We start from the raw sequence: 21,573 nt of genomic DNA, 5'->3' as shown, positions 1-21,573 counted from the left end.
ACATAGTGGGAGATTTATCAAACTGTTGTAAAGAATTGGCTCAGTTGCCCCTAGCAACCAATCAGCTTCCACCTTTCATTTTCCAAAGAATCTATAAGGAATAGAAGGTGGAATCTGATTGGTTGCTAGGGGCAACTAAGACAATTCTACTTTACACCAGTATGATAAATCTCCTCCATAAAGTCCATAGCTATGAGACAGACCAGTGTTACCCAACCTATGGCTCTCCAGCAGTAGAAAAACTACAACTCCCATGATGCCCGGACAGCCAGTTTTTGTTGTGAAACAGCTGGAGAGCCACATGTTGGTGAGAGCTGCTGCAGCCGCCTGTACACAGCACTCCTCCCCGCCCCGTCCCCTGTCTTCTCCCACCAAGATGGCGGCCTGGAGGATACGAGGCACTGGCCCATGACCCCGCCTTTTACCAAGCCCCGCCCATCATCCTACTCCACGCCCCGCCCATCTGCCACCCCGGTGTCCGCGCTGAGTGACAGACCAGAGAGAGTGCGGGCGGCAGAGCGGAGATGTCTCCGGTGGTGAAGCCTGTGGTGTGGCCGCAGCCCGAGCAGTTCCCCTGGAGGATAGTCCGCAGAGCAGGTGAGAGGAGCCGCGCAGAGCGCCGCAAACTTAGCGGCAAGTCTGTGAGCTCGGCGGCTGTGCGGTACCTGAGCATCGCAGTGTGTGCACGGAGCCCTTATATCTCTATATATCGGGTATACAGCTCCTAGTGCTATAGTGCCTGCACCTTGTTCTCTTAGCTGCCGCTCTCATACAGTCAGGGCGTGGTGGGGGAGGAATTACAGGGGAACTCTATCAGCCATTCAGCTCTACCTGCAACATAGGTATACAGTATATACAGGGGAACTCTTACCAGCTCTGCCTCCCACCTGCCCCATAGGTATACAGTATATACAGGGGAACTACCAGCTCTGCCTGCCCCATAGGTATACAGTATATACAGGGGAACTCTACCATCTCTGCCTGCCCCATAGGTATACAGTATATACAGGGGAACTCTATCATCTCTGCCTGCCCCATAGGTATACAGTATATACAGGGGAACTCTATCAGCTCTGCCTGCCCCATAGGTATACAGTATATACAGGGGAACTCTATCATCTCTGCCTGCAACATAGGTATACAGTATATACAGGGGAACTCTACCATCTCTGCCTGCCCCATAGGTATACAGTATATACAGGGGAACTCTACCATCTCTGCCTGCCCCATAGGTATACAGTATATACAGGGGAACTCTATCAGCTCTGCCTGCCCCATAGGTATACAGTATATACAGGGGAACTCTATCAGCTCTGCCTCCCACCTGCCCCATAGGTATACAGTATATACAGGGGAACTCTATCAGCTCTACCTGCCCCATAGGTATACAGTATATACAGGGGAACTCTACCATCTCTGCCTGCCCCATAGGTATACAGTATATACAGGGGAACTCTATCATCTCTGCCTGCCCCATAGGTATACAGTATATACAGGGGAACTCTATCATCTCTGCCTGCAACATAAGTATACAGTATATACAGGGGAACTCTATCATCTCTGCCTGCCCCATAGGTATACAGTATATACAGGGGAACTCTATCAGCTCTGCCTGCCCCATAGGTATACAGTATATACAGGGGAACTCTATCAGCTCTGCCTGCCCCATAGGTATACAGTATATACAGGGGAACTCTATCATCTCTGCCTGCAACATAGGTATACAGTATATACAGGGGAACTCTACCATCTCTGCCTGCCCCATGTATATACAGGGGAACTCTACCATCTCTGCCTGCCCCATAGATATACAGTATATACAGGGGAACTCTACCATCTCTGCCTGCCCCATAGGTATACATTATATACAGGGGAACTCTACCATCTCTGCCTGCCCCATGTATATACAGGGGAACTCTACCATCTCTGCCTGCAACATAGGTATACAGTATATACAGGGGAACTCTATCAGCTCTGCCTGCCCCATAGGTATACAGTATATACAGGGGAACTCTACCATCTCTGCCTGCCCCATAGGTATACAGTATATACAGGGGAACTCTATCATCTCTGCCTGCAACATAGGTATACAGTATATACAGGGGAACTCTATCATCTCTGCCTGCCCCATAGGTATACAGTATATACAGGGGAACTCTATCAGCTCTGCCTGCCCCATAGGTATACAGTATATACAGGGGAACTCTATCATCTCTGCCTGCAACATAGGTATACAGTATATACAGGGGAACTCTACCATCTCTGCCTGCCCCATAGGTATACAGTATATACAGGGGAACTCTATCATCTCTGCCTGCAACATAGGTATACAGTATATACAGGGGAACTCTATCATCTCTGCCTGCCCCATAGGTATACAGTATATACAGGGGAACTCTATCAGCTCTGCCTGCCCCATAGGTATACAGTATATACAGGGGAACTCTATCATCTCTGCCTGCAACATAGGTATACAGTATATACAGGGGAACTCTATCAGCTCTGCCTGCCCCATAGGTATACAGTATATACAGGGGAACTCTATCATCTCTGCCTGCAACATAGGTATACAGTATATACAGGGGAACTCTACCATCTCTGCCTTCCCCATGTATATACAGGGGAACTCTACCAGCTCTGCCTGCCCCATAGGTATACAGTATATACAGGGGAACTCTATCATCTCTGCCTGCAACATAGGTATACAGTATATACAGGGGAACTCTACCATCTCTGCCTTCCCCATGTATATACAGGGGAACTCTACCATCTCTGCCTGCCCCATAGATATACAGTATATACAGGGGAACTCTACCATCTCTGCCTGCCCCATAGGTATACATTATATACAGGGGAACTCTACCATCTCTGCCTGCCCCATGTATATACAGGGGAACTCTACCATCTCTGCCTGCCCCATAGGTATACAGTATATACAGGGGAACTCTACCATCTCTGCCTGCAACATAGGTATACAGTATATACAGGGGAACTCTACCATCTCTGCCTGCCCCATAGATATACAGTATATACAGGGGAACTCTACCATCTCTGCCTGCCCCATAGATATACAGTATATACAGGGGAACTCTACCATCTCTGCCTGCAACATAGGTATACAGTATATACAGGGGAACTCTATCAGCTCTGCCTGCCCCATAGGTATACAGTATATACAGGGGAACTCTATCAGCTCTGCCTGCCCCATAGGTATACAGTATATACAGGGGAACTCTACCATCTCTGCCTGCCCCATAGATATACAGTATATACAGGGGAACTCTACCATCTCTGCCTGCCCCATAGATATACAGTATATACAGGGGAACTCTACCATCTCTGCCTGCAACATAGAGTTCCCCTGTATATACTGTATACCTATGTTGCAGGCAGAGATGGTAGAGTTCCCCTGTATATACTGTATATCTATGGGGCAGGCAGAGATGGTAGAGTTCCCCTGTATATACTGTATATCTATGGGGCAGGCAGAGATGGTAGAGTTCCCCTGTATATACTGTATACCTATGGGGCAGGCAGAGCTGATAGAGTTCCCCTGTATATACTGTATACCTATCAGCTCTGCCTGCCCCATAGGTATACAGTATATACAGGGGAACTCTATCAGCTATTCAGCTATGTCTCCCAGCCTGCCACATAGGTATACAGTATATACAGGGGAACTCTATCAGCTCTGCCTCCCAACTTGGGATCTGCCTGCACGACTACATCTCCCAGCATGCTGTCTGTGCAACATACACTGCTGTGTGATACCCCATAGCCAACAAATAGGCCTGTATCATGTGTCATATGTTTATGTATGTGGTTGTCTATTGAAGTGTGCTGCCATACAGTGACCATATAGGTGTGCTGCCATACAGTGACCATATAGGTGTGCTGCTATACAGTGACCATATAGGTGTGCTGCCATACAGTGACCATATAGGTGTGATGCCATACAGTGACCATATAGGTGTGCTGCCATACAGTGACCATATAGGTGTGCTGCCATACAGTGACCATATAGGTGTGCTGCCATACAGTGACCATATAGGTGTGCTGCCATACAGTGACCATATAGGTGTGCTGCCATACAGTGACCATAGAGGTGTGCTGCCATACAGTGACTATAGATATATGCTGCCATACAGTGACCATAGAGGTGTGCTGCCATACAGTGACTATAGATGTATGCTGCCATATAGTGACCATAGAGGTGTGCTGCCATACAGTGACTATAGATATATGCTGCCATACAGTGACCATAGAGGTGTACTTTACAGAGGGATGGTTCTGCCTGGTGCTTGGGGTCTGTGGATATGGTGTCACAGTGATACACAGGTGACGTCTTCTTTGATCTGAGGCGTCACTTTCCCTTTCCTCCATCCGGCCCAGACCGCCATGATGATTTCTTCCAGCTACAATTCATCTCTTCAGAACCTGCGAGACAAACATCTCAGGCTCCGCACATTTCTAACAACTTACTTCCCTTCCTCCCTCCTATAGGCTGCCATATAGTGGTAACTGCGCTGTTTGGTGCTATGTGCAGTAAAGCGAGTAGGAATGCGGGCTGCCCCCTGTATGTAGGATCCCCTGCTGTGCCCCCATATACTAATAATGCCCTTTGTTGTGTACCCCATACAATAATAATGCCCCCATACAATAATAATGCCCCCAAATGTGCCCCCATACAATAATAATGCCCCCAAATGTGCCCCCATACAATAATAATGCCCCCAGATGTGCCCCTATACAATAATAATGCCCCCAGATGTGCCCTTATACAATAATAATGAACCCAGATGTGCCCCCATACAATAATAATGCCCCCAGATGTGCCCCTATACAATAATAATGCCCCCAGATGTGCCCCCATACAATAATAATGCCCCCAGATGTGCCCCTATACAATAATAATGCCCCCAGATGTGCCCCTATACAATAATAATGCCCCCAGATGTGCCCTTATACAATAATAATGAACCCAGATGTGCCCCTATACAATAATAATGCCCCCAGATGTGCCCCCATACACTTGCACAGTCAGTGAATAGATGTCTCTCCCAGTAACTCCCCATACACTTGCACAGTCAGTGAATAGATGTCTCTCACAGTAACCCCCCCCATACACTTGCACAGTCAGTGAATAGATGTCTCTCCCAGTAAACCCCCCCATACACTTGCACAGTCAGTGAATAGATGTATCTCATAGTAACCCCCCCCCATACACTTGCACAGTCAGTGAATAGATGTCTCTCATAGTAACCCCCCATACACTTGCACAGTCAGTGAATAGATGTCTCTCCCAGTAACCCCCCAATACACTTGCACAGTCAGTAAATAGATGTCTCTCATAGTAACCCCCATACACTTGCACAGTCAATGAATAGATGTCTCTCCCAGTAACTCCCCATACACTTGCACAGTCAGTGAATAGATGTCTCTCCCAGTACCCCCCCATACACTTGCACAGTCAGTGAATAGATGTCTCTCCCAGTAACTCCCCCCATACACTTGCACAGTCAGTGAATAGATGTCTCTCCCAGTAACTCCCCCCATACACTTGCACAGTCAATGAATAGATGTCTCTCCCAGTAACTCCCCATACACTTGCACAGTCAGTGAATAGATGTCTCTCCCAGTAACTCCCCCCATACACTTGCACAGTCAGTGAATAGATGTCTCTCCCAGTAACTCCCCCCATACACTTGCACAGTCAGTGAATAGATGTCTCTCCCAGTAACTCCCCCCATACACTTGCACAGTCAATGAATAGATGTCTCTCCCAGTAACTCCCCATACACTTGCACAGTCAGTGAATAGATGTCTCTCCCAGTACCCCCCCATACACTTGCACAGTCAGTGAATAGATGTCTCTCCCAGTAACCCCCCCATACACTTGCACAGTCAGTGAATAGATGTCTCCCCCAGTAACTCACATACACTTGCACAGTCAGTGAATAGATGTCTCTCCCAGTAACCCCCCCCATACACTTGCACAGTCAGTGAATAGATGTCTCTCCCAGTACCCCCCCCCCCATACACTTGCACAGTCAGTGAATAGATGTCTCTCCCAGTAACCCCCCCCCCATACACTTGCACAGTCAGTGAATAGATGTCTCTCCCAGTAACCCCCCCCATACACTTGCACAGTCAGTGAATAGATGTCTCTCCCAGTAACCCCCCCCATACACTTGCACAGTCAGTGAATAGATGTCTCTCATAGTAACCCCCCCCCATACACTTGCACAGTCAGTGAATAGATGTCTCTCATAGTAACCCCCCATACACTTGCACAGTCAGTGAATAGATGTCTCTCATAGTAACCCCCATACACTTGCACAGTCAGTGAATAGATGTCTCTCCCAGTAACTCCCCATACACTTGCACAGTCAGTGAATAGATGTCTCTCCCAGTACCCCCCCCATACACTTGCACAGTCAGTGAATAGATGTCTCTCCCAGTAACCCCCCCATACACTTGCACAGTCAGTGAATAGATGTCTCCCCCAGTAACTCACATACACTTGCACAGTCAGTGAATAGATGTCTCTCCCAGTAACCCCCCCCCCCATACACTTGCACAGTCAGTGAATAGATGTCTCTCATAGTAACCCCTCATACACTTGCACAGTCAGTGAATAGATGTCTCTCCCAGTAACCCCCCCATACACTTGCACAGTCAGTGAATAGATGTCTCTCATAGTAACCCCCCATACACATGCACAGTCAGTGAATAGATGTCTCTCCCAGTAATTCCCCCCATACACTTGCACAGTCAGTGAATAGATGTCTCTCCCAGTAACTCCCCATACACTTGCACAGTCAGTGAATAGATGTCTCTCCCAGTACCCCCCCCCCCCCATACACTTGCACAGTCAGTGAATAGATGTCTCTCCCAGTACCCCCCCCCCCATACACTTGCACAGTCAGTGAATAGATGTCTCTCCCAGTAACCCGCCCATAGACTTGCACAGTCAGTGAATAGATGTCTCTCCCAGTAACTCCCATACACTTGCACAGTCAGTGAATAGATGTCTCTCCCAGTAACTCCCCCCATACACTTGCACAGTCAGTGAATAGATGTCTCTCCCAGTAACTCCCCCCATACACTTGCACAGTCAGTGAATAGATGTCTCTCCCAGTAACTCCCATACACTTGCACAGTCAGTGAATAGATGTCTCTCAGTAACTCCCCATACACTTGCACAGTCAGTGAATAGATGTCTCTCCCAGTAACCCCCCCATACACTTGCACAGTCAGTGAATAGATGTCTCTCCCAGTAACTCCCCCCATACACTTGCACAGTCAGTGAATAGATGTCTCTCCCAGTAACTCCCATACACTTGCACAGTCAGTGAATAGATGTCTCTCCCAGTAACTCCCATACACTTGCACAGTCAGTGAATAGATGTCTCTCCCAGTAACTCCCCATACACTTGCACAGTCAGTGAATAGATGTCTCTCCCAGTAACTCCCCCCATACACTTGCACAGTCAGTGAATAGATGTCTCTCCCAGTAACTCCCCCCATACACTTGCACAGTCAGTGAATAGATGTCTCTCCCAGTAACTCCCATACACTTGCACAGTCAGTGAATAGATGTCTCTCCCAGTAACTCCCCATACACTTGCACAGTCAGTGAATAGATGTCTCTCCCAGTAACTCCCCCCATACACTTGCACAGTCAGTGAATAGATGTCTCTCCCAGTAACTCCCATACACTTGCACAGTCAGTGAATAGATGTCTCTCCCAGTAACTCCCCATACACATGCACAGTCAGCTGACACTTTCTCTCTCTCTATACACATTCACATTCTGCCATCAGCTATCTCTACATAAACAAGAACACTCAGCCAGCAATATTGATGAGCGAATTTACGAAACCTCAGAATTGGACTCCTAGGGGCTGGAGAAGTTGGATGCAACCCTAGGGCTGCCAGGAAAACATGGACAGAACCTATAGCTGTATCGAGGTTTTCCAGGACCCCTAAGGTTGTATCCAACATGTCCAGCCTCTAGGAGTCAAATCCCGACTGTTGTTTGGTAAGTTCGCTCATCACTAGTTAGCAACTATCTCTCTACATTCACCGATAAGCATGAACACTCAGCCAGCAGCTATCTCTCTGGGCCCCCCAAACATGCCCCCACACTGATCAGCTGATCCTCCCCCTACCCACAGTTTATATTTCCTCCATTGCTTCCTGGACAGGAGGTGAACGCTCTATAGATAGACCTACTGTATGTCATTGAACGCTACTACAATCCCTTTTAGCTCAGCACATATAAGGTTACATGGTATTGGACCTGTTACCTGCTTCTGATTCATTAGACAGCAGCTATATTGTGTCTGACCAGGAAAATAGCATCATACACTCTAAGAGCAAACTGCTTGTGCTGAGTTATGGAGAATGTCAGACATAAGACCTTTCTTCCTCATAGTTGAAGGCAAAAAGAGGAAAGTACCCATAACCCTTGTGTGCTCCCTGTGACTCTGCAACAATATATGATTTAAAGGGCTCATCCATTGAACAACCTGATTCTACGCCATGTGATGCCTCCTTACCCCCACAGTCATTCAGCAGTTTCTCCTGACTATAGCAGTCAATGACCAAAGCTCCCTGTGACTATTGGGTGGCGTGACCATGGGTGTCATCAAAAAACAATGGAGGAGATCTTGTGCATTTCCAGATGCTGGAAGTAAAAGTTGTATTAGACATCCCAATGTACAGGGAAGCGAGAGCCTGTCAACTCAGTGCTCACTACCCCCCTTGTTCCCCTGTGCTATTACATGCACAGACAGTGATCGGGTGGGGGGGTTAGATCGTTCAGCGGCCTAATGAAGTCCGCCACAGACTGCTGCCCCCGCTCCTATTACGTGGAGCAACTTGATAAGGGCCTTTACACTCAATTGCCAAACACCTCAGACCTGAACCTATGACCATGTTGATGTACAGTATATGTGTTTCATACAATAGGGCCCATTCACACTATGGAAAACGGGTAGCAATTCTGAGCGGAACCTCTGCCCTGGACGCCGCTCTAAATCCCGCCTGCTATCTGTTTCAATGCGATACCTTGCGCTATGCCAATTCTTTGAGCTGATCCCATTGAAACAGATAGCAGGCGGGATTCGGGGGGAATCTGTGGTCAGAGGTTCAGCTCGGAATTTCAGCCTGTTTTCCGTAGTGTGAACAGGCCCTTAAGGGCGAAGAAGCATTTACTGGATCCCAAAGTGCAGTTTTATTTTCCTTCTTTTGGTGGCCTGATGTTTCCAGTTGTCCTCACACAGGGAGGGGGGCTATGGGAGCCAACCATTATCTTGTTCCATCTTTGATTTGATTGCTGCTTTGGCTACATAATCCTAGAGCTGCTTGTTTAAAGAGCAATTGCTATAGCCATGCTCTGGTAATATAACGTGAGCATTTTACCAATCATTGCCAGTTCCCTGCATGTGCCCAGGTATCAGTCACCAGCTTTCACCTTCAGAATCTGTACACATGGGCATCTGTGGACTCTGGGGTCAGTAGAGGAACTGTGATACATGGAATCTGTTACATTAATACATAGAAGATTGTCAGCAGAAAAGACCACTGGGTCCATCTAGCCCACCCTTATATTATTTTCTTTATTATTTTAGCATAGACATGTTTCTCCCAGGAAGGTTTACATTCAGTTGCTTTAGATTTACTCACCACTTCTGCTGGAAGTTTGTTCCAAGCATCTACTACTCTTTCTGTAAATATTTTTTCACGTTGCTTCTGATCTTTTCCCCAACTAACCTCAGACTTCCCTCCTGAACCTTATTTAGTCCTTTACCATATTTAAAGGTGTATGGCTCTGTAATCTACTATAGAACCTGATGTAGCGACCATCCCCTGTGTAATATGATGTACTGTACAGCGATCACACCCTGCGCCTCTTATCTTGGGTTTGCACTATGTTTTTGCAATCGGGTGGAGGAACTGATGTATTTGAGTGTATCTGTTTTGATCAGTTTTCCCACTGACTTCCATTATTAAAAAAAAAAACGATCAAAACGCATCTGTTTTTTTGTAACTTACTTGGCCTTATTTTTGTATAGGTAAAAAAAATAACGGATGTGTTCAAATGCATCCGTTTTTTCCATCCATTTTTCCATTTGTTTTTTGCAAGAACGGATGAAAAAACGGATTGTAAAAATATAGTGTGAACCCAGCTTTATCCAGAGTAACACAAGCCTTCTATTATACACAGACGTGTGGCTTGTTTCCAGCTCCTCTCCGAGCTCTTCCGTCCCAGTGGCGGCACAGGCTTGTGTACATGTGTGGAGCATGCTCGACCTCTTCTGCCATCGTGTCCTCTGTTCCTGCCAGCTGTAGAAACCTCGCACTATAAGCCTGTGACCGGGGGATTAGAAACCCCCATCATGTGTATACAATCATACAGCAGAACACCACTAAATTAAATTATTATGGTCTTTATGTTACTGTGTTTATATGCCACTGTTATGTCATATGATTTTATGCTGTGTGGTCAGTGTCTTCCTTTAGGTGATCTGCAGGAGTTAAGAATTGCATAAAGAGTGAGCCCACCACTATACTGTGTAGTCAGTTCCTGAGGGATCAGTTTACATAGGGTGGAGACCACCAGCAGAACACAAAGCCGATTCCCTGTCGGTGCTGGAAAAAGACAATAGAAATTCCTCAGCTCTATAAAAACTTGCAAACTTGATTAATCCATCTCTAAAAAAAAAAATGCAAAAATTGTTCCTAAAACACCAGTGGCAAGTGTATTTACCTGTAGAGATGTGTGTGTCACTCTGTCCTATTAGATCAGGGATGGGGAACCATCCGCCCTCCAGCCTTTATAAAACTACAATTCCCATCATACCTGGACAGCCAAGGCTGGATTTCTAGATCAGCTAGTGTTTTCCTTGGCCTTGTAGTTTTTCTTTTCCATCCCTGCATTAGATACTATCAGACTGTGATAAGTCACTTTGCTCTCCCTTCTGTGTTATAGTTCCTCAGTATACAGATAAGAATTCTCTGTTAGTAGACAATCCCAGCTCCATGGATGGGTTGGATCACAATCAGTTGCTGTATAGTGGTGATTGTTATTGCATTGCAAAATTCCTACATTTTTACCTTGGGTCATTTCAGGAGAAGTGTTTTTTTTTTTTTTTTTTTTTTTTTTTTTTGCCCTGTCAATTGCACTCCTGTCCTGATTTTGGTTGAAAAAAGACTGACCAAAGACATAGCCTTGTCAAAGAGAGAGCCATAGAGCCATGTCAAAGGTTTTGATTGTCGGTGGTCAGGATGCTGAGACCCTGTGTGATCACTAGAATGAGCTTGGAGAAGCGTCTGCCTCTCCATCTCTCTATGGCGCCCATATCCTGCAACGAGGGAAGCGCTTACCCAAATGCGTCTACCTACTATGGTAGTTCTAGCAATCATGGTACATCTAAACACCCTGACCCCAACCGATCAAATTTTAACATATGATGATATGTTTTTGTGCAGAAATTACTAAATTTTTTAATTGCTAAATATATTCAGCCCTAAACACTCCAGTTTTTTCTATTTGAATTGGCTAAATAACATGACTATGCACTTACCTCACCAGCTGTAAATTATAATATATTATTAATAGAAGTATGAGTAAATTACCATTTTACTATTGAGCTCAATGTAACTCATTATTTTGCTTATTTTGCCTGTTTTTGAGCTTTAAAGCATTGATTTTTCAGTCCCCAAAAACAGACAAATAGGACTGAGTGTTAAACAACATGATAATTACCGCTGGGAACTTTAGAGTTTTTTTTTTAAATCGGTAAGTACGGTTAGCTATACAATACAGACAGACCTGTTCTCTTTACTGTCGGTTTGTCTCGGAGTACGGGCACATTCATGATCTCGGATTATGCAGCCCAACCTGCACTGTGCGCAGGAAGAGAAGTCATCTCTACAGCTACCTTTGGGCTTTGTTAGTAATTGACGCTCGGTGACAGAATGGTTATTCTTGTGGTTTATCCTGCTCATCTATTGATCCTTCATAATGACCAAGGAAAACAATGGACACAGACTTGAGAAAGAATAAAGAGGAAACAAAGGTTATTTACCCCTTCCTGACCTCATGGGTAAGGTGGTGTGATATTGAGTGTGCTGAGGCCTGCCCCATACTCTTTTGGGGTTCTGCTCAACCACTCAGTCCTGCACAGTAGAGATGGAGATACTGACAGCCTTTCATGGACATAAGTTGCCTCACTTCACTACTTTTTTTCTGTGATTTCATTTTTTTTTATATACATAAAGTCACATTTTTTCCCACTGTTCTAAAAATTTTTCACAAAAGTCATACATTGTTTAACAAATAATGGACACTTTTACACCAAACCATACACATAATTGATACACATTGATTTTAGGCACACCCCTGTGGGCATTGGTAATACAGTGGTACCTCGTTTTAAGAGTAACTTGGATTAAGAGCGTTTTGCAAGAAGAGCTCACGGTTTTTCAAAATTGTGACTTGGTTTAAGAGCATTGCTTTGGTTTAAGAGCTTCCTGTACTGGGTAAGAGGGCAAGTGGGGGAGGTAATGGTCTGTATCCAGCCCTGTACTCTGACCCAGGAAGTCTCCCTCACCTTCCAAATCATAGCAGATCCACTTCAGGCTGGGGCTTACATCAGGGGACAGGACTGGAGGCAATTCTAGCCTGCTGTACTACACTACTGCATTATGGGAATCTTCAGCTGTATCCTGTATCTACAAACTGCTGCTTTGTAAGGTTTATCTACATAGTATACATTATACACCACATGCTGATTGTGGACTGCCGCATCCATTGTATAGCAGAGAAATATGAGCAACTCCTGACTAGATTTCTAGTCCTGCTTGGGGGTTTCTGTGACCCGGATATCTGTTTATTTACTGATAAAGTTCATGAAGTGTTCAAAAAGGAAGTGGGTGGCCGGAGTGGGCCTTACTATACTTTATTATCCTGGAGAAGTTACACATTGTTACTAGGAGTGTAGACATCACAACAAATCCCGCATGATGGGTGAGTCACATGCTACTGTTCTCTTAACTTCATGTTCCATGACCATGACACTTTCTGAGTTGTCTGCCAGGTTCCTGCTCTGATGCAGAGTATACAGAACATAGGCGACAAGTGCTATAAAGTCTATGTGGAAAACAGCAGCACTGAAATGGTGACTCCATTCTTCTGAGAGAGTCCCAGCGTGTCTGGCATTCATATCCCAGGCAGGTTTACACCTGCATACCTTTCATTCCACTGTCTAGCATAGCATAGTAGACTACAATATACCTTACATAGCCATACTATTACAATGTTGTTGTTTTTTTTCCTCCAATGGAGTTCTATGGGCACTTTAGACGTAGATTCTTTACAGTTATGTCTGATATACCAGGTGAGATATGTATTGTTTATTCCTTATATGGGTCCAGGGGATACTAATTCTCCTTACAGAGAATATACCACTTGGCTTTTGTAAAAAAAATAATTCATGTCACCTGGTTGTTCTATCTGTAATTAGGCCCGCTTGATGCACTATAGGCAGGCGCAGTGCCCCGAGGTCACCAATATCTGTGACAGCGCTGCTCTTGTCCATAGACTGTGTCCATTATTGCATCTCAGCTCTTTAGCATAACTAGAAGTCCAAGCTTCTAGAAGTGAAATAAGTGCTTTGCCTAGCTCTGTAAGTAAAATATGTTTTAATCTTGTTGGTAACTTTATTTTTTTTCTATTTTCTGATTAGTCCCGGAGTCTCCGCCATTAAGTGACCCTTCAACAACTAGTAACACTGCCAACCCTTCCGGCGGCCATCCAGAATATGTTGCCTTCATCTTGGTGCCTGTTTTCTTCATCATGGGTCTGGTTGGAGTCCTCATCTGCCATATTCTTAAGAAGAAAGGCTATCGCTGTACTACAGAAGCAGAGCCTGAGGAGAAAATCACTCCGGAGAAAATCGGTATGTACTTCGGTAGAGGATCCTACCAGCACTTTGGATTAACCACAGATTTATGGCCACCTTTACAATGTGTTCTGCTCAGACTAGGGCCTCATGCACACACATGTCCTTACAGTTTCATTTCAACAATAGTCTCGGCAGTTTCTGTATTCATGCAATATAGTGGCCAGTGGTCACTGACAATATGGTTAACAGTTGATCTGATATAATCTATACCAGGGGTGTCAAACTTATGACCCCTAGCTGTTGCAAGACTACAATTCCCATCATGTCTGGACAGCCAACACTTTTGCTCTCAGGGCATAAGAATTGTAGTTTTGCAACAGCTGGAGGGCCGCAGTTTGGGACCTGTGATCTATATACTAAACTAGTAGAATAACAACTAACAGTGGTTTCAGAACCAAGTCGAAACAAGAAACCTTGTGTATCGCCTCTAGAAACAGCTGCTTCCAGTATAATATTAAATCTAGTCGGACACATTTCACTGCTTAATAGTTCATTGTTGCAAAAAAAATGCAGAAAAAGATCCATTCACAAATGATATACAAAATGCATAACCACTTCCTTAGCTTCCTTAACTTCCAATTGGCGATCATCTCATAGTCTGCCTCAGGCAGACTCTTTGAGAAAATCCCAGATAACACTGATCTATGCCATGCAATGCACACCATGCAGGCTGCTGCAAGCCAGAAAGGGAAGAAGCCACGGGAAGCACACGTGTGTGCCCGAGGCCTGGCTGACAGCAGAGAAGCCGTGCCCCCGCTGTGTTAACTCTAGAAGCGTGGCAGCAGGGGAAAGAAAGCACCAGGAGGCAGAGCAAGGCCTTGTGACCTGATGCTGGATGCCAGAGGAGGGTGCGAGCTGGACCGATCCAACCCACCTGGCAGGGTAACACACTGATCGCCAGCCCCCTGGACCTGGAGAGCAAAGAACTCTGTGCTAGTCCTGATAGGAACAGGAAAAAATGAAGAGTGATTGGGGAGGGACCTGTTTTAACCTCTCTGTGCCTTCAGTTTGTTAGGAATAATGGGATCAATCTCTCCTGGTACTGCTGTCATGGCTGTACGTAATGAAAAAAGTCTTTAAAAATATGACAAAGCCCCTCCCCCAATAAAAGTTTATATTATACCCCTTGCCCATATTATAAATAAAACGTCTACAAATATACATATATTGTAACCTGTGTAATTGTCCAATCTATTAGATTATAACAATATTGTTCCCACACAATGGATAGCGTAAATAAAGAGAGAAAAAAAGGCATTGGTGTTACTGATTTTTTATTTTTTTTTGTAACATTATCTATCAGAAAAAATTTATACAAAAAAATCAAAATCTCCCATCTACACAAATGTCATACGAAGTCTAGGTTCACACAGCATTTTTGCAGTTCATTTAATGTATCTGTGTAACCGGTTGCTTTTGATAATAGTCTGAGAAGGCTATAACCACACAGAATTATAGAAAAATAAGAGATTTATTACAGAAAACAATACTTAGCTGCAGTTACAGATGGTACAGATGCATAGATGTTCCTTCCACAATGAAATGGGGAGCCCCATTGTATATTATGGACTAATATACACCCATCTCGCTCGATGACAGGGTGCTGGGCACCTTCCATCCATGGTCCCAGCTGAGGCTGACTAGAAGCTACATACCCCCAGCTTTAATAGTAAGTTTGGGTGGGGGGTGATGTGCTTCCAGAAATGTCTATGTAGACCACTGATGACCATGGATGGAAGTTTCCCCGGCCTTGTACATGTTTATCAAGCACAATGTGCACATGGTTTTACAACTACAGCTACAAAGTTTTGACATCTGAACAACAACAACAACCAATGTTGACACTACAGGGGAGGTTTACAGCGGATTGACACGAACATATTGACCATTACAAAAGGGAATGAGTATACATATGGGTTCCCACACACACAACTATAATGAGTTTCACACACATGGCCATACAAGGCCAGCTAATCTATACATATACCATACATTGCTTCCTATCACATCAATAAGACACTTTATTATTCTTTAATAAACCCATCCGGTTACAATCTGTTAAATGGAAAAAAAGGATTAAAAAAACTATGTAATTGTGTGCATTTGTTTTGGATCCGTTTTCCCATATATAAAAAAGATAATTGATCAAAACTGTTCCTTTTTTTAGAAAAGAATTTGTAGCATGCTCAAAAACATGGTTGACAGTGTCTTTGTGTACATTAAATAGAGGAAGTCTGTAAGTAGAGAGAGTAAAAAACAGAACTGTAGTGTCACATTGGTAATTTCACCTACAAAAATCCCCAGCAGTATCGCCTCCCAGCCTCTTGGCTAAGTGTAGTATCAGTTTCAAGTGTAGTGTTCCTATCAGTTTAATATCTGATACGCCACCAATATGAGGACCATGTACTAAAGAAATTTTTAGAACAGGGAGATGGGAAAAGAGCTTGCTCTGCCCTCTCCAGGCATTGACCTGGTATTGCAGTGCAATAAAAAAAAAAAACCTTGGCAGCATCAAAACAAAGGTGCAGCACAAAGCTGAGTATGATGATGAACTTTATAAATAACTCTTTCTGATCTGTGGTAGCATCACAGAGGTAGTTTGCTGTGGTTTTTATGTGCCCAGAAAACCCTTCAAACGTGCAAGTTGAATTAGTTTACATTTTATGAGCTTGTAGCAAGTGTTATTATTTACAGTGTTCACATAAAATGTATGCTGTGATGGTTTATATGGTAGTGTTTGTGTTGCCTAAACTAAAATTAAATGACTCCTAAAACCTAATAAACTCCTAAAATGACTACTTAAAGCTGTACTACAGATTAAAGTTTTCACAGCAGTTTAAGTGATAGCTGCAGATTGTGTGTTCTTGGTAGAAGTAATAAGAATTCCATCCTGCAGTCCAGGCCTCTGTTTAGCTAGAGGTCACTTTTTCAGGATCAGGGTACCAGCAATGATCACATCACATGCTTCAATTCCGAGAATAAAAACACTGGCGGAGTCTTAGAGGACATACACAGGCCAGATGAAGTCTTCTATAACAGCTGAAGGATCAAATAATTCATAGGCCTTAGGGTAAATTCACACGTGCAAACAAAATCTGACGTCTGGCAGAAATCCTCAGCCAATGCTCAGATTTCTACTATTGATGTGCAAGTGGATCAGCGTGTTGTTGGGTTTGCAGCAGATGTGGTGTATTCTTTCCAGTCTGACACAGTGCTCTCTGCTGCCACCTCTGTCCATGTCAGGAACTGTCCAGAGCAGTAGCAAATCACCATAGAAAACCGCTCCTGCTCTATCTACCTTACCCTACCAAGTGACAGGGTGCAAACTACAAACTACATCCATCTTCCGTTTATTATATGTTTTACTTGTAAATGCCGCTTAGTTGGTCTTCCCAGAGTGTACACTGTTGCTGCTTGTGGTCATGGAGGATACCTATAGATTTGCTAGTGGTGTCAGGATTTGCTTCACATGACATCTCTTCCAGCAGTTTTTTTTTTTTTTTTTTTTTTTTAAATCCGTACGTGTCTGAGGAGGAGGATGCACTATATCTTTAGTGGCTTTAGGGAGGGGTGTTTGCTCTTTCCTGCTTGTTTCAGCGAGTAAACTGGTTTGATCACATGGCCGGTGCAGGAGGAGAACACACGGTGCCATATATCATACTGACATAATGTATACAGGATCACTATCATTGCATCTTACTGAATGTGTCTTCTTGTAACGGAGTAGTTTTCATGTGCACGTAAGATAGTCTTCAGTATTCAACAGGTTGTAAAGGCCCCAGTATAGGTTTGAGCAAAGTCAGCAGGGTGGATATGCTGCTGTGTAACACCTGATGACACTTATCTCCTAGTGGAGGGCATGTTGAATAGCTGTATCCTTCCTTTGGACGATGGGGATTGTAGTCTCATTCTGCCAGACTATGGACAACTTAACACAAGTGGCTAAAATGAAAAACAGTCTGACTCCTAGAGCAAATTTCTAGTCATAGACCATTAATAATAGATCGGACCCCTGGCAACCCTGTGAGCTGTTTTGAAGAGTGGTGGCACTTGTATGAGTGCTCCAACCTCTGCAATACTTGCTTGACTTTTCCTTTCAATTGCCATATTTTTAGCGGTGCAGGGAACTTCTGTGCGTTCACTTGAATGGAACAGCACTGGCAAGGGGAAGTGCAGGTAGACATTTGCAGGGGCTGCAGCATTATTGAGGCTTTGGGGGCAGTGGCTTGCTGTGGGTGGTTCATTCAGTGGTTTTCCATCACGCGAAGCAGCCGTAAAATATGTCAGAATTGCATATCTTAGGAATTGTTTGTCACGCAACGTTCCAAAAGACACATTACCTGATAGAGTAGAATGACTGACTGAAGGACTTGTATCCACTTTTTTAAAGAGACTTTGTCAGTAGGATTATACTGTCCTATCTCAGGGTAGCATAAAATAGTGACGCTGAACAGAATTATGTATCCCTTACATTGTTCTGTGCAGCTGATCCAGAGAGATCCTCCTGAATAACATGGACAATAAGAAGTCCACTCCATTATGTGCATGAGCCCAGTAGTCTTGGATATTCATGAGGCGCAGAAAACTCTGCCCACCAGCTGCTGATTGGCAGTTATCTATCCATGCTGTGTATAGGCAGTCACCTGTCAATCAGCAGCTGGAGGGCGGGGGTAGGGCCCAGGCAAGAATCTTATTCTCCTGCATATTAAGAGAACGGCTGAACAAAATGATGTAAGTCCAACAGCCATCTTTTCAGCATTTCTGTCACTAGTTTATGCTGCCCTCATTTAAGGTGGCATAAACCTAGTGACAGATTCCCTTTTAGAATAAGATTGCCATTAATAGACATGATATAAATATTTGTGTAGATATTGCTTCTAAAATTGGTTGAGCATTTTTTCATTTCAGAGATGCAAGAAAATGCTGGAGACACAAACAATGATACCGTCGGGCAGATTGTGAGCTTCATAATGAAAAATGAAGGTATATTCCAGATAAATATATTGTTGTATATGATAACTAGGCTTCTCTACACATTGACATCTATATTCCATTCACCTTAAGGCTGGGTTCACACTACGTATATTTCAGTCAGTATTGTGGTCCTCATATTGCAACCAAAACCAGGAGTGGATTAAAAACACAGAAAGGTTATATTCACACGAACGGGCTCGCAGCGAGATTCTCGCTGCGAGTCCGGCAGGTCCTGGCAGTTCCCATACACTACATACTTGCTGCGGTCTAAACGACCTCAGCGAGTATGTAATTATACCGCCCTTAACCCCTTCTGCTCCTGGCCGGCTCCCCCGCTGTAAGCATACTTTACCTGTCCTTGCTGCACGGGTCCGGCGTCCTGCTCTCCCGCCCGGCCAATCAGTGGCTGCGGCTGGGCAACACACTAATTGGCCGGACGGGAGAGCAGGTATGTAGTGTATGGAAACTGCCAGGACCTGCCGGGCTCGCAGCGAGAATCTCGCTGCGAGCCCGTTCGTGTGAATATACCCAAAGGCTCTGTTCACACAATGTTGAAATTGAGTGGATGGCCGCCATATAACAGTAAATAATGGCCATTATTTCAATACAACAGCCGTTGATTTAAAATAACAGCAAATACTTGCCATTAAATGGCAGCCATCCACTCAATTTCAACATTGTGTGAACAGATCCTTTCTGTGTTTTTAATCCACTCTTGGTTTTGGTTGCAATATGAGGACCACAATACTGACTGAAATATATGTAGTGTGAACCCAGCCTAAAGGTGAAGTTCAGTGGAATACAAAAAAACTCCTGTACAGACAGGAGATGTGGGGTCCATCACCAGGGAGTGGTACTCATTTTCTCCTGGCTTTCTGGCATGTCACCACTCGGGTGAAAGTGCCCCGACCACGGCCCATTAGCTTAGTCGTGACGTTGCAGGAGAGAGAGCTGGAGAAGGCTGGTGGGGGGTACGTGATCAGTAATGCACCACTGCGGGGGCACGGAGACGGGTAAGTATAGATTCTTTATTATGTTCCCACACCCCCTGCCTGCACTCTACTTTTCTTAAATCACTCAGTACTAACTCTCAGAGCTGTGTGCCATGCTATGCCCAGTGCGTTCCAACAATTTGTTCTTTATTGTACTCCAGTATATGTAATGTATGAAAGAGCTTTATGGCTTTTTACAGAAAATTGGTGGGATCTTGCTGACCATAGCTGATTTGGCTGACACACGATGCAATGGGCAGTAGGGACACATGATGACAGCATTTCCCTCTGTACATTTTGGGGTAGGGATTTATGAAGACCGGCGTACAAGTAAGCTGGTTTTATTTTAAGCCACACCCCTTTTTTCCCGACAGGATACACTAAGAAGCGTACGCCTCTTAGTGAATCCGGCCGGGCGCAGCAGGTGTAGATTTATAACAGGTGTAGCTTTGCGTCATGAATTGCGTAAATCATGATAAATGAGGCTGGAGGAGGCCACGTCTCCTCCCCGCCTTATCATACACCCCCTAGCTCTGCCAGCCGGCCCATCGGGCGAGACGGGCATACGTGAGGCGTACTCCAGGAAGAAGGGGCGAATCTGCACCTTCTCCCTGGCCTACGCCTCTGGCCTACCTTTGATAAATGTTCCCCATTATCTACACTGTTACTACTTTGAGGCTTGCTTGTATGTTATGGCTATGTTCACGCAACGTGTGACGGAACGGCCGCTCGCTTCACAGTGTGAACTGACAGGGTTCCCTACGGCCGCAATTCATTGAATTGCGGCCGCAGAATACTGACATGTCAGTTATTTGCGGGGCCTCACGGGATCACGGCCGGAGCGTAAACGATGTGTGTATGCTCCGGCCGGGATGCCATTGAAACTAAGGCATTGTTCCACCCCGCAAAAACTACGGCCATTGTTGCCATCGGCAACAACGGCTGTAGTTTTACGTAGTGTAAACATAGCCTATAGCTGTAGAAATTGCCATTCATGGTTATGAGCATGTATAGAGCTGCAGAGAGACTGTACTACAGAGATATCTGATACCAAGTGCAAGAAAGGAACAGTGCTAAATGTTCATATGAAAATAATAATTTATATCTGGCAGATTTAATAGCTATGGAAAACTTTGGGAAGCCTTTTTATATTATTTTGTGCTTATTGCAGTGCAATAGATCCCTATTTAAAATGTTGCTTAGTTTCTTTTCAACAGCCTCTACAGTTTGCTGTATGAGCTCTGTTTTCTTTCTATACTTGTACACACCCTGTGTGATTCTCCCCTGCAGGACTGCCTTGCATCTGATCTCCCTATCTTCAGCCTGTGTGAGCTGTCCTCCAAGGAGCCTCTGCCCTCTGTCCACAGTCTGAGCTGGTGTGTAACCCCATTCCCTGCTATTATCTAGCATAAATATCTTTTCTTTCCCCGAGTTACAGCTAAATGATAGGGAATGTTAATGAAGGCTATATAGAAAGTAGTTTCCTTTTGATTTCTGGGAAAAAAAAAAATCAATAATAAAAAAATATCAATGCAAAGGTGTGCATAGCCTTCAGGTCTCAACTTGTTATCCCTAATTCATAGTTCACCTCATAGTGATCCCTCAGAGAACAATTGGATTGCTATCGTGCA

The 21,573-nt window shown here is 44.6% G+C and overlaps 1 protein-coding gene and 1 non-coding gene across 2 annotated transcripts in view; both read left to right on the top strand.

Moving 5' to 3' along the window:
• The first annotated feature begins 246 nt into the window (after positions 1 to 246).
• The window catches only part of RELL1 (RELT like 1), a 33,659-nt gene continuing 12,332 nt past the window's right edge, over positions 247 to 21,573 (top strand). Inside the window, exons 1-3 of the mRNA XM_069977502.1 lie at positions 247 to 597; positions 13,758 to 13,970; positions 18,885 to 18,959. Of these exons, the coding sequence (XP_069833603.1) occupies positions 525 to 597; positions 13,758 to 13,970; positions 18,885 to 18,959 (361 nt within the window). The 5' untranslated portion in view covers positions 247 to 524. The remainder of the gene's footprint in view (positions 598 to 13,757; positions 13,971 to 18,884; positions 18,960 to 21,573) is intronic.
• Positions 16,285 to 16,468, top strand: LOC138797992 (U2 spliceosomal RNA). The gene has a single exon (XR_011364063.1). It is a non-coding gene; the product is annotated as a U2 spliceosomal RNA (small nuclear RNA).

This window comes from Dendropsophus ebraccatus, chromosome 7 (assembly GCF_027789765.1).
Source record: "Dendropsophus ebraccatus isolate aDenEbr1 chromosome 7, aDenEbr1.pat, whole genome shotgun sequence".
In the NCBI taxonomy this organism is placed as follows: Eukaryota; Metazoa; Chordata; class Amphibia; order Anura; family Hylidae; genus Dendropsophus; species Dendropsophus ebraccatus.
The sequence above is the reverse complement of the archived record's forward strand: the minus strand, read 5'-3'. Positions and strand labels throughout refer to the sequence as shown.